The sequence below is a fragment of the Lemur catta genome, chromosome 11 (genome assembly GCF_020740605.2).
Source record: "Lemur catta isolate mLemCat1 chromosome 11, mLemCat1.pri, whole genome shotgun sequence".
In the NCBI taxonomy this organism is placed as follows: domain Eukaryota; kingdom Metazoa; phylum Chordata; class Mammalia; order Primates; family Lemuridae; genus Lemur; species Lemur catta.
This window is the reverse complement of record NC_059138.1, coordinates 75,100,801-75,114,439: the sequence shown is the minus strand read 5'-3', so window position 1 is coordinate 75,114,439 and position 13,639 is coordinate 75,100,801. Positions and strand designations below refer to the sequence as shown.

General features: G+C 41.5%; 1 protein-coding gene across 2 annotated transcripts in view; it reads left to right on the top strand.

Moving 5' to 3' along the window:
• Positions 1 to 13,639, top strand: part of CPVL (carboxypeptidase vitellogenic like) — a 136,709-nt gene that overhangs the window by 45,177 nt on the left and 77,893 nt on the right. For both annotated transcript variants that reach the window (XM_045564212.1, XM_045564211.1), the window contains exons 4-7: positions 268 to 382; positions 1,318 to 1,376; positions 3,126 to 3,205; positions 8,761 to 8,827. In XM_045564212.1, the coding sequence (XP_045420168.1) occupies positions 268 to 382; positions 1,318 to 1,376; positions 3,126 to 3,205; positions 8,761 to 8,827 (321 nt within the window). The remainder of the gene's footprint in view (positions 1 to 267; positions 383 to 1,317; positions 1,377 to 3,125; positions 3,206 to 8,760; positions 8,828 to 13,639) is intronic.

Here is a 13,639-nt window from a genome sequence, read left to right as displayed (position 1 = left end):
AAGCTTCCACACCCAATGGGTTTTCTGTCTCTTGGCAAGAAAAAGACACAACAAGAAGATACCAGCATTGGAGGCAAATGCTAATTCAACAAAACGTGCGATGACCAGCACTTTGTTTATAGTGGACAGTGGTCACTGGGGTCTGGAAGGTTTTATGGGATTTAGTCAAGGCCATGAAAGACAGAGGATTTGGGTAAGTTTACTTGTGTGTATTCTGTAGCCTTGGTGAGTGTTCCCTGTGCTCACTGGTTTCTCTGCTCCCTCTAGGTGCAGCCAGACGATGCCCCAGTAGTTCTCTGGCTGCAGGGTGGGCCGGGAGGTTCATCCATGTTTGGCCTCTTTGTGGAACATGGACCTTATGTTATCACAAGTAACATGACCGGTAAGTATTGCTTGGACTCTACTTCCTATAGAGAATCAGTCGTCTGAACCTTACATCTGCTCCAAAACTAACTTAGAGTAAACACTGAACCACTAGGCTTAGCTTGACTGTTCTAGATTATAAAAACACAGCTTTCTGGCAATGTCTGTCTAAGAAGGAGGAGCCACTGGGGCGAGCGTCCTGCCTGGGCTGCTTTCTCCCTTGAAATTTGGGTGAAAGGTTTTAAGCTATTTTCTCATAGTCTGCTGCTGACTCAAGCATTCTCGGCTTACAAAAACAGTTGGTATTTATTACTATTTGGGACAGCCCTTTTGCATGGCACTAATGGGTGGAATTATATGCTTAACTATTCACGTGAACTGAACACGTTATGGTTCAGTCCATCTACGATCTGGTACCTTGGAAGTGAGACACTAATGGTAGGGCTGAGGTGGAGAAAGAGCAGCATCTGGCTATAACCCAGGTTTACCTTCAGCACATTCTTTAATTTTAATTTTGGGAAGATTGTTTACTTTTCCTGGGTCAGAATTTGGAGTGTGAGCCAGTCCAGCTTGTGACTCAGTGTAAAGGTTTAGATGCCAATTTTGTTGAAGTTGTTCTCTTCAGGAGAGATCGGACGTTAAAGGTGATCGATTGGATTGGATTGGAAAGATGGGAGTTATCGCACGGGTGGGAGATGGGTGTTTCTTCATGAACGTGTTGCACAGGGTTTTGTCTCCAAGTTTTATCTTAGACATAGAAACCCTCTGGGTCAGGGGGAGTAAAGGAGAAGAGGGAAGAAGGTAGAGGTGCTGGATCCTGTTCCCCACCGTGGGAGAGTGAACAACCTTAGAGGGGCCACCATGAGTCATGAGGACAGGTAGGGGTGTCGGGCACTGGAACTCAGGTGGGATGTTTTGTTCACAACTCCATCTCATTCCTCTCTGTTTTCACAGTGCGCACCAGAGACTTCCCTTGGACCACCACGCTTTCCATGCTGTACATTGATAATCCAGTGAGTACAAGATGCCTCCATGAGATGTTGATGCTGGCCTCTCTTGTCTCTCTCTCTTTTTTTTTTTTTTAATTAAGTACATTTAAAAAACTAGATTTAGTTTTTCCCTTTAAAATAGAAATTAATCTATAAAATTAAATCATTTTGAGATTTAGTTTTTCTGTTTATTTGTGTCATCATATCTGAGTTTGGAACTTTTTCTTTCTGCCTTCTCTCCTGTCCTCATTTTTAATCCTATTGAAATATCCTGTTCACTGAATTATACCACCCAGGACAAGAGATTAGTTTCTGTTCACTAATAGTAGTTCACTAATAGTTCCCACTTCATAGGTTATTGCATAGTATCAGAACGTCTAACCTTTCACGTAGAGTTCTTGATACAGAAAGTTAAGACTGATCTCCTTCACTTATTAAGGCAAGCAGAATGCTGTATCTCAAGACAAAAAGTGATAATCTGGCTGGGCACGGTGGCTCACGCCTGTAATCTTAGCACTCCGGGAGGCCGAGAAGGGAGGATCGCTTGAGGTCAGGAGTTCAGACCAGCCTGAGCAAAAGCAAGACCGTGCCTCTACTAAAAATAGGAAAAAGATTAGCCAGGCGACTAAAAATAGAAAAAATTATCTAGGCGTGGTGGTACATGCCTATAGTCCCAGCTACTTGAGAGGCTGAGGCAGTAGGATCGCTTGAGCCCAGGAGTCTGAGGTTGCTGTGAGCTAGGCTGACGCCATGGCACTCTAGCCTGGGCATCAGAATGAGACTCTGTCTTAAAAAGAAAAAAAAGTGATAATCTCCTTGGGTCGGTCTTATGAAATTGGTTCTAATAAGGTACAAAAAAGGAGAGAAACTTAGGACCAACTTCTGCAGATTTGGAGATCTTTGCCCCCTAACTAAAATCTTTAACTTTTCTCACTTTTCAGATGGTTCAAAGAGAAGAAAGATAAATAAGAAGGAAAAAAAATTCAACATGTTTGTCCCCCCACCTTGTTTTGTCGACCATTTTGCTAGTCTCTAATTGCATATTTAAATAAATGGTGAATTAAATGCCGTATACCATTGGGTGTTTAGAAAACAAAAACAAAAGTGTCTATACTAGATGGGGAGTGCGTTCCTTATACAAATTATTGATGCAAAATAACTAGTAGCTTCCTTTGATTTACAGCTCAGTTGTCTATGAACTTTTAGGTACAAGGAAATATTAGTTTAAAATTAGTCTTAATTATTTTAAAACTCTTTATCTATTGATGCTGAAATGGCTTAATGGCCATATTTCTCATAAATAAATAAGAGGAGGATTAAAACAAGGACAGGAGGAGGCGGAGGACCGAGTACAACTATTAATATCTTTTATCTCCAACCTAGAGAGTTCCTTCTTGGCAGGGCAGAGCAATGCATCCTCCAGATTTCAGAAAGGAGACTTTTCATACTATAGCAGAGGCCAAGAAAGATGAATTCTTCCTCCTTAAGTCAACATCTGGCAGGGTCCCCATGGGGGAATCAAGACAGCTTAGCCACTGACCCCAGGGCAAAGCTTTGTGCTGACATTTTATTTGGGCTTTGGGGGATGGAGGGAATAGGTGGAACTCAGTATCCTCTTGAGAGAGAGGCTCAGGGCACATGGTGTGACAGCAGAAATCCCAAGTCAGAGGCTTGGCCTTTGGGATAAGGTACCTTCCAGTGTGGGACCTCTCTGAAGGTCCCCAAGGCATGTGTTTCTCTGTGTTTATACTTGCTGCTTTATTTCACCTGCAGGTGGGCACAGGCTTCAGTTTTACTGATGACCCTCACGGATATGCGGTCAATGAGGATGATGTGGCCCAAAATTTATACAGGTAAGATGCTCTGCCTTTCTCTCGGCCTTATTCAGACCAAATATTTTTCTATCTCAATAGGAAAATTCTGGCTGGGCACAGTGGCTCATGCATGGAATCCCAGTATGCTGGGAAGCCGGGGTGGGAGGAGTTCAAGACCAGCATAGACAACATAGCGAGACCACATCTCTACAAAAAGCAAATTAGCTGGCCATGGTAGCACCTGTAGTCCCAGCTACTTGGGAGGCTGAGGCAGGAGGATCACTTGAGCCCAGGAGTTTGAGGTTGCTGTGAGCTATGACTGTGCCACTGCACTCCACTCCAGCCTGAGAGATGGCGTGAGAGCCTGTCTTTTTAAAAAGAAAATGAAAATTCTTCCAGTGGTAGCATTATTATTGATTGGTCCTCTAGTCCAATTCCTGAAGATTTTTTAAAGGATATTTCTACATGTGGATATGTACACACACACACCCACACACACACCCCACACACACACACCCACACCCCCACTCTCACACACTCACACTATTTTCCACTTCATTACATTGTCATTGATAATTGTGGAAGTGGCAAAAAGACAAAGTAGCAAGAAGAGGTGAAATCTTAGGGCATAACTATAGTTTGCAGAAATACCCTTTATGAAACAACAGAGACAGAGCAGACCTTTCAGCCAGATGCCTAAGAGGTTTCTGCTTGTTTTCCAAAATTGTATTTAACTTTGCATTTGCCGGGGGACATCATCTTTTCATATATTGGTTTGTTTTCTTTCCCAAGATTCCTCTTTTTGTGTGGCCTTCAGATGCAATTTTCTACTCTTTTGCTTCTACTTCTTGACTTTCCTAGGCTGAAAACTTATTAGCTAGTCTCTGCCCTTTTCCCTTCATCTTACAACACTTTTCTTTTGCTAAAGAAAAAAAAAAAAAGGAAAAGTATAAAGTGGTAAGCCTGATGAAACAGTGTACATATAATTTTTCTCCTTCTTTTACTCCTTTCATTAAAGCTATTTTTAGTATTTTTTTTTTAAGTAAGTGACCTTTCTTATTTGGTCAGATTTTTCCAGTCTATAAATTATTACTAGAGAGCAAGTCCTGAATTCTTTCAGGTCAGTAGGGCAGCACTTTATGCATTTATAACAATTTACTAAAAGAACCCTAGCGGCCAGAAGGAGTTAACTAGCTTCCCTACCCCCCACCTCCACCAGACACTGTGCTCATTACTAGGTGAGCAAACCCAGCCCATCTCCAAAGTGAAAGTACATCTAAGAGCAGTCAGAGTTTTCTGATCTCTGACAAAAGCTTTCAGTTTTACTCCTTTCTCCCTAAGGCAGATGGCCAGGGCATCCGGGGACTTTTCCTCAAAGATATCTTTCCCTGTGCTGACCCAGAAAAGAATATGGCTGTTGTCTTCTCCACTTTTGTTTTCCAATGTCCCATGATTTGCACACTTCTATTCAGTTTCCAGGGGGGAATGCCTAGGACCCCCCAGGTACAGTGAGTCCTAGCAGGGGGGACCCCAGCCTCCCTGGCACCTCCTGTCCTTCCCTCCATAGACCTAACTGTGCTGGGTGGTGGTCCTCCCCACTGTTACTCACCAGCCACGTCTCTCCTTAGCATTGTGTGCTCTTCTTGTTCTTGGGATCGCAAACCTACCACCCCCCAAACCCTCCAACCCTCTTTTGGCTTAAATGCAAACAAGCTCAGTTGTTTAGCAAACACCCCGAGAGCAGAGGGTCTGTACTGAAGAGATGCTTCAGCCTCCTCTAAGTCAGAGCTTCCCAATGCTGCCAGGCCCTGCCCCTCCCCCCCTCCTTCCCCTCCCCCCTCCTTCCCCTCCCCCCTCCTTCCCCTCCCTCCTCCTTCCCCTTCCCCCTCCTTCCCCTCCCCCCTCCTTCCCCTCCCTCAGAGATGGTTACAGCTTCCAGTTGACCCTCCGCCTGGACGTCTACTGCTGACATGTGGTACATCTCCTCTTGCATGGCATGTAAAGAGAACCTATTTCAAAGTATCCATTGTTTATAGCTGTTTTAGTTCTTTTTGCTTCAGGCTCTTAGAACTGGAAAATAGCTAATCAAGGGTAGTGCAGAAAACTGATTTCAGCTGTTTTCTTTATAGTTTACACTGTTCGTTTCCTTTGTGACCGCATTCTTGTCTCTAGCTCTCCAGATGGGGGTTTGGAATGAGAAGGTGGCTTGCAAACCTGTAAATGGGCTACTACAGGTTTAAAGAGTGGATCTTGCTTTTTCTCCCTTTGAAAACCATATTATTTTTTTCTGAAAATCCCATTCGTTTTGACTATTAATAGTGCATGGCTGTAAGGAGTGCCCTCCTAAAGAGGCATTTACCATGCACATCTATGCTGCTTTTCTTTGTGTTTAGAAATGAAACTTTTTCAATAACAAGATGTTTAAATACTCCCTTTTCTTTCTTTCATTCTTTCTTTCTTTCTTTCTTTCTTTCTTTCTTTCTTTCTTTCTTTCTTTCTTTCTTTCTTTCTTTTCTTTTCTTTTCTTTTCTTTCTTTTTCTTTCTTTCTTTCTTTCCCCTATTTGGAGTGATCTATTCAGCCATAATGCCTCTCTGGTTTAGAAAAAAAATTACTAAAAAATAATAAACTTACTGACTTGACTTGGAGTGTACTAGTTGGTGCCACTCTCCTTCTGCCTCTGTTTATCAAGTGCCTACTGTGTGCCTGATCCTGTTCTTGGTGCTGGTGATACAGTAGTATCACCAATCCCAGAAGTCTCTGCTCTCCCGATGCTTACATGCTAGGAGGGGCCTGTAGCTCTTTTCTTAGCGGCCCAATGGAAGTGCTACTGTCGTTCCATCCCACGTGTTGGTTTGTGATGGGAAATGATACGCCTTGCCAAACACAGCTTCACAGCAATGCAACTATGAAGCAGGCTTCATATATTCAATGTGAACAGTGTATGATCCATGCTGGGTGAAGAGGATCATGGCTCAGCCACACTGGATGTGGAATTGTGCAGAAGAGGCTCCCCTCATGTGCTCCAGCAGAACCACACCACCAGTATTCCTGCTGCCCCACTTGTTTCAGTCCAGTGTCAGTGACTGTCGCTACTCCTTGCTTGGCTTCTGTTGGAACGGAGACTTCGCTTAGATTATTTGAACCCCAATTCTCCTGATCATTGTTTGTGCTTATTATGCTTCTAGCTCCATTTGAACCGACCAACTTTTAGTGCTATCTTCAGGTCTATAGTGCATGATCATTCACACTCACCTTCTCTGCTCCACGTCTACCGACTTCTCACTTTAAAAAGTTATCTGAGGAATAATTTTCTCCTAGTCATTTTTCCTTGCAATCTCAGTTTCTCCCTGTTGTCCTTTAATGTACCTTTCTGCCAGCAGATAGCTTTAACTAAATTCTATTTATTAGACAAGTCCATGGTACAATGCCAGCAATGCTGCCAGGTGGAATCACCTGGAAGAGGTATACTTCCTGTGCCATGCAGCTCTTGTACTGAAATAAATTCGTGGAGTGTGCACGTGGATACACACGTGTATGTATTATATAGTCTATACTTTAGCAATTCTGCTTCTAAAATTTGAAATCTCTTGTGGGCATGATTCTAGATTCTATTTTCAGGCAGACTCACCATGTAATAAGACTAGTTTTTTACTAAAATGCAGTTAAATGAGCAAATGGCATATGCAAATCTAACTTACTAAATTTACCTTTTAAATTCTTCACTCCTATTTAGAAAAGACCAACCAAGCACTTGCCAAAACAAAATCAGCCAATTTTTTCTTTTTTGTAAGAGGCTGGTGTAGCTCTGTCACTCAGGCTGGAGTGCAGTGGTGTGATCATAGCTCACTACAGTCTCGAACTCTTGGCCTCAAGTGATCCTCCTGCCTTGGCCTCCCAAAGTGCTGGGACTACAGGCATGAGCACTGTGCCTGGCCTCAATTTATTTTTCTGATTTAACTGTGAAATTAAAACTCTATGATAACTTCCTTAAGTGGGGCCTTGCCTTGGAAACTTGAGCTAGAGAATCCTGGCATTTTCGAACCAGAAGTAACCTGGGAGATTATCTCCCACTAAGATTGCCAGATAAATACGGAATGCCCAGTCACATTTGAATTGCAGATAAACAACAAATACATTTTTAAGGTATGTTCCATGCAATATTTGGGATATATTTAATGCTTATATTATACTAAAACGTTTTTGTTATTTATCTGAAATTCAAATTTAATTGGATGCCATAATTTTGCTTGCTAAATCTGGCAACCCTGATGAGTCTTTTAACAAGATACTACAAGGAAATGAGCTTTAAGCTAAAATGTAAGGCTTAATTGAGACTTACTAGATTAAATTATCTATTGCCATTCCAACAAGCAGGAAGAGAGAAAGGGAAGTAGTTTTTAGCCTGGAGGTTGGGGAGGGAAGGGTGGAGAATGAATGCCTATTTTTATCTGCGTTCGAAAGCCAGTTTATTGCCAGCACAAACAAGAAAGCTATAAAATGCAGCTCTCAGATTTAGTTTTTACAAAGGCCACTATAAATAATGAATACAGAAATACACCGAAACTCTACAGTAGTGTTTCATGGTGAATTTTTATGGAGCCTTTGAAAATTAAATATAGCTGGGATCATCGTGATTGTAATGACCCAATTTTGCCTCTCTGTAACCCTTGAACTTTCTCCTCCTCCTGGGTTTGCAGAGCCTCCTTGCCTTTCATCTTCCCTGGGTGGTTCATGGCTTTTAGTCCCTCAGCAGGAAACTGGGACAAAAACCCTCCCTAGCCTCTCAGCCACTGCAATCTGGGTCAAAACACTCATAGGGCTTCTGAGTTTCACAAGTTTTTGATTCTTTTTTTTCGAAAAGATTTTGGTCAATTAAAGAGTCATTTTAAAGATCTACCTTTTTTTGACTTATTATGAAATAATTCCTTGAGTCTGTTTAAATCAATTTCAGCATAACTCACTGAAGTAGCTGTTGGCATTTTTAAGTAAACATAATTTTTTTGAGCCTAGAGGCCACTGTACATTTACTTCAATATTTGTGTGGCTGTTTGCTGGTTTTCCTTTAGGTTATAGTCATTTTAGTTGGTCTATTCTTTGTTTACTAAAATGTTGACATTCTGGGAGCTCCGTTAGAAATGTTTGGGGTCCCCCTGCAGTGGGGATTGGTTAGCAACTGAGGTTCTCTTTACTTCAGCACAAACCTGGGTTAATGGGGCCATAAGTTTTGCAGAACCACCTCCAAGAATTGCTACATAACAGGTGAAAGCCTGTATCATTTCCTCACGGTCCTTTCAATAACTAGATGATCCAAAGTGGTAACTCAGAGATTTGGAAATGTGCCCACTATATGGACGTCCAACTTGTCCAAACTTCTTAGTAGCATGAAGTAAGCCCACATGTGTTTTCTAAATATCCATATCGTATGGAATATTGTACACATGAGACTTTGAAAAAATGCACTACAGGAGCTCGGGGCAGAATAGTATCTTATTTCAAATGAATGTGAAACATATTGCCAAAGGGTTAGATTTGGTATCGTAGCATGAAGCAATTCTGATTCATTTTTATTGTTGTTGTTGTTCTTTTTTGCAGTGCCCTAATTCAGTTTTTCCAGTTGTTCCCTGAATATAAAGATAATGACTTTTACGCCACTGGGGAGGTGAGTTGAAGTCATGTTTTCTTGTGTTCCTCAAATAGCATCAAGACGGAAATATATTAAGCCAGTATGTTCATCTAAAATGTATATACATATACATGTTCACACAAGTGTCTATATGTGAATATTGATTCAGCCCATATTCAAAATTCTCCAATTGTCCCCCAAATGTATTCCAGAACATTTTTTATTGTCAGCACATAATGTCAGTATGTCCCTTACTGGTGATGGTAAATTTGGTCACTTTGTCAAGGTGGTGTTTGTCAGATTTCGCCGTTGTAAAGATACCTGTTTCTGTTTGTAATTAATTAATAATCTGAGACCATGTGAACATCTGTTCCCCCAAAATCTGTCACCTAATAATTTTAACATCCATTGATGATCCTTGTCTGAATCAGTTATTAACACTGGAGGTTATAAAATGGTAATTTTTCTAATATCTTTCTATGGATATCATCTGACAGTCTTCTGTAAAGGAGAGTTTTCCCTCCTCTCTATTATTTACTTCTAAAAAGGTAACTGTAGACTCATGAACATGGATTGTTACTCCTATTTGGTCTTTTAAGATGTATTGCTATCATTGTTTTTGATGCTTATAATTGTTCCAAATTTTGTCAGTGGGAGCCCTTCAAGCTCCATCCTTTTAACAGGTCCCCATTACTCTCTGCTCATTTCCTTGGTTGTTGGCACAAATATATGTTCCAGAAACATCTTCTACTTTCCCTCCTCTAACCCTGAAATTGGTTATTTCTTCAAGGAGCCCTGATTCCTTTTAATGGAAAATGGTATTTAAAAACTAAGTCCTGAGCACTAAGGGTGCTTATTGCTACTGGGATGTCATTTCTTTTAGACTTTGCCTGTGGGAAACAAAATGAGTTCATACTGATACCCGTAATCTAATTCCACACCAAAAGGTGCTCTTCTTTCCCCATTCCATAGCTGTGTACCCCTCTCACACTGAGGACTGTGGTTCCCAGCAGCAGCAGTGTGCTTGCTCTTTTGCTCAATCCTACGATACGCCCCACATGGTTTTGGAATTACCATTAATGCATCAGTTCCATTACCAACAAGAAACCTCAAGGTTACTTTCAATATTTTTTTGGCTGCAATCATTTTTATCCTTAGACTGTATCTCACTACAGCCTTATCATCCAAGTACCATGTTTAAAAGTTATCAGAATTCTATTTTTTTCACAGTGATTATGTTATAATTTAATATATAGTTACGTTCGCTTGTCAATGCTGGTTTCAATTTTAGAGTTTTCTTTTTTATCTTTTTCAATTTAAGATTATTTTTTAAAGTGTATACCAGCCATTGTTTTGAGAACACAGAGTTCTAGGTGCTAGGAATATAATGGTGAATAAAACAAACAAACAAAATCCCTATCCTCATACATTTTAGAGCGGTAGACAGTGCTAAGTAAAACAAAATGTACTAGGTACTATAGCCTCAGACAGTGAGGAGTGTCATGAAAAAGATAAAGTAGGGCAAGGGTTGGAGTGTGACAGAGGTGCTATTTGGTATACGATTGTCTGGGCAAGGCTCTCTGACAAGGAGATGACTGAGCAGAACCCTGACTGATGTGGTGGAATGATTTCTGCAGTATCTGGAAGAAGAGCTTTCCCAGCAGAAGGAATTGCAAATGCAAAGACTCTGAGGTAGGAACAGGCTTAGTGGGTTCAAGGAATCACACAGAGCCACTGGGGTGGGAGCCGAGATGAGAGACGCAGGCAGATCCCGTAGGACCCTGCTGCACATGGCAGAGTTTGGACTTTCTTCTAGGTGTAATGGGAAACCATTAAGGGTGCAACACCCACTGAAAGAGTATTTAGAATCAAATTCAGTTCAACACAGATATATTGAGTATTACTATGTCTGAGGCATTGGAGAAGTATTAGGAATTCAGTAAGACATTGACTCTGCCCTCAATCTGAAGGTCTAATAATTATAATGCAGAATGAAAGGTACAAGTAGGGAAGTGGCTAGAAAGACAAATAGCCACAGGAAAGGTGCAGACAGACATCTCTCAACATGGCATCCTCAGGAAGGGCCAAGCAGAGGAGGTGGACTGGGTTTTGAAGAGTAAATAGGGGTGTATTAGTCAAGGCTCATCTGCCTGCCAATGACAGAAACCCCATTTAAAGCAACTTAAGTAAAACAGGGGATTGATTGATTTAGCATCAGGCACGGCTGCATCTGGGTGCTCATAGCCTGTCATCAGGACTTTGTCATTCTCTTCTGATCTGTGTACTTGGCTTTGTACCTTCTCTGGTTTCGTTCTCAGGCAGGCCTTTTTTTTTTTTTTTTAATTTCAAAATATTAAGGGGATATGAATGTTTTTGTTACACGGAGCTTTTGTAATGCTTGAGTCAGGGCTATCAGTGTGCCCATCACCCAAATGGTGTTCATCGTACACATTAGGTAGGTTTTTGTTCCTCCCCTGCCCACCCCCCTGCTTGATTTCTAATGACGTTTGTATCCTTCTGTGCACATGTGTGCCCCTTTGTTAGTTCCAATTTATTAGAGAGTACATGCGGTGTTTGTTTTTCCAGTCCTGAGATACTTCACTTAGGACAATGGTCTCCAGTTCCTTCTAAATTGATGCAAAAGACATTAATTCATTCTTTTTATAGCTGAGTAATACTCCCTGGTATACGTATACCACATTTTGTTAATCTACTCATGAATTGATAAGCATTAGGGTTGATTCCACATCTTTGCAATTGTGAATTATACTGTAATAAACATTTGAGTGCAGGTGTCTTTTTGATAAAATTACTTCTTTTCCTTTGGGTAGATACCCAGTAGTGGGATTGCTGGATCAAATGGTAGGTCTACTTTAAGTTCTTTGAGAAATCTCCCTACTGTTTTCCATACAACAATGTATACTGGGGAAAAGAAGCCCTAGTCAATAAATGGTGCTGGGAAAATTGAATAGCCACATGCAGAAGAATGAAACAGGACCCCTGTCTTTCACCACTCACAAAAGTTAATTCAAAATGGATAAAAGACTTAAATGTAAGGCATGAAACCATAAGAATTCTAGAAGAAAATGTAGGAAAAACTCTTCTAGATATCAGCCTAGGCAAAGAATTTATGATTAATTAGGCAGGTTCTTTTACACTGATACTCCTGCTTCTCCACCCACCCAAGAGCTGGTGTATCCTACCAGCTCAACTTCTCCTTCCCTGTAATCCATCCAGATTCCTGAATCTCATGTGATCCATTTGGATCCCATGCCCATCCTAGAACCAATAACTGGGGCCAGAGAGTTGGAATATACAGATTGGCAGAATGGTGTCTGAGGCCCACCCCAGCACCTGGGAGGGGAGGGATCACAGTGGGGCCCTCACCCTCAGAACCACTAGGCCTGAGAGTAGAAGGTGTGTGGCCTCCAGGGGAAGATCCCGTGATGATACCAGAGGAAGAGCTGGAAGGGTGCTGGGTTAACACATCCACAGATGTCTACCCTAAGGGAGTGAAAGAGAAAAATAGTCTCAATTTGTCCAAGGAGTGGCAAGTTGATGGAACTAGGAACTTTCTTCTCTTGTGCCTGCTTTCTTCTCTTTCTAAAAGCTGTTTGCAAAAGCTATTTTGACTGCTTAGCATGCTACACTTAAGGTTTTTTAAGCTGATTATCCAGTCAGGATTGCTTAGGACCTTTACCAGTAATTCCCTGCTGTTCCTTGTCTTTTAATCCATTTCAGAGGCAGGTTGGGGAAAGGGGCAGGAAGTGGCACTCGCATCATTTGGCAGCAACCCTGGAAAACGCCCATTCTCTGCCTCCAACAGAAGAGTGATCTGCTTTGTGTGAAATGTCTTGTCTTGCAAATAGTGTGGCGGTGTTGTTAACCATGATGTTGATGTTGATGTAAACCATGATGTGTGGCAAGGCTGCCAAATCCTGGATGAAAAATTTGACTTGTCTATTTCATGTCTGCCTGGTGGTTTTATGCATGTAATTCCCAAATGTGTGTGGAAAAGGTCAATTTTCTTTTTACCTTCTTTGCTGCCAGGATGAATACTGCTAAGGAAACCTGTGCCTTCAAAGTGATGAAGGAAGACGTGAACGCAGGGCCAGGCAGGGCCAGAGGTAGATGTTCAGTTGCCAGGCAGCAGCGTCTTTTATAAGAACTACATGGGATTCAGTCTCGGGACACATCTCTTCCTAGAAGGAAGAACACTAAATAATGATGCCTTGATGGTTTTTTATTATGACTAGCATGGTATGTTTCTCCAGTCTAGTTTGTTCTATCTGGGTCATCTTCTGTTTTAGGGCCACGAGGCAGAATGGAGAAGTAACGTGCATACTGGATTAGTAATTAGGAGACCTGGGCTTCAGGGCTGGCTTTGCGTCTCCCTGGATGATTCCGGGAAAGTCTTTTAATCTCTTGGGCCTCTGCTTTTCATCTTACAATCAGAGGGGTTGGTTTTTAAATTAGCTCACTTCCAGGGATATTTTGCTTTGCTAGAAGTTCAGCTGTCGTTACCTAGGCTTACTCTAAAAGCATCTGTATATAATTGAAGTTTTAACATACTACCAGCTCACCCTCCCTCGATCTGCTAATACAGGAAAATAAAAGTTGTGCTAGATTTTTCAAGAAAGTAACATCCTTTCTCTTCTGAACTCTCAATTTTCTCACACTCTTAGGAAAGCTGAACCAATAATGCTGCTCAGTTTGTAGAGAGATCTTTGAAAAATAAATGCATAAACTCAGAAATGTTTTTCTGCTTTTCAGTGCAAATGCACAGGGCCTAAGTATCCTTCCCGTTTGTGTGCCATGGATGAGAATGGCCTCTTGCTCAAGGCATCT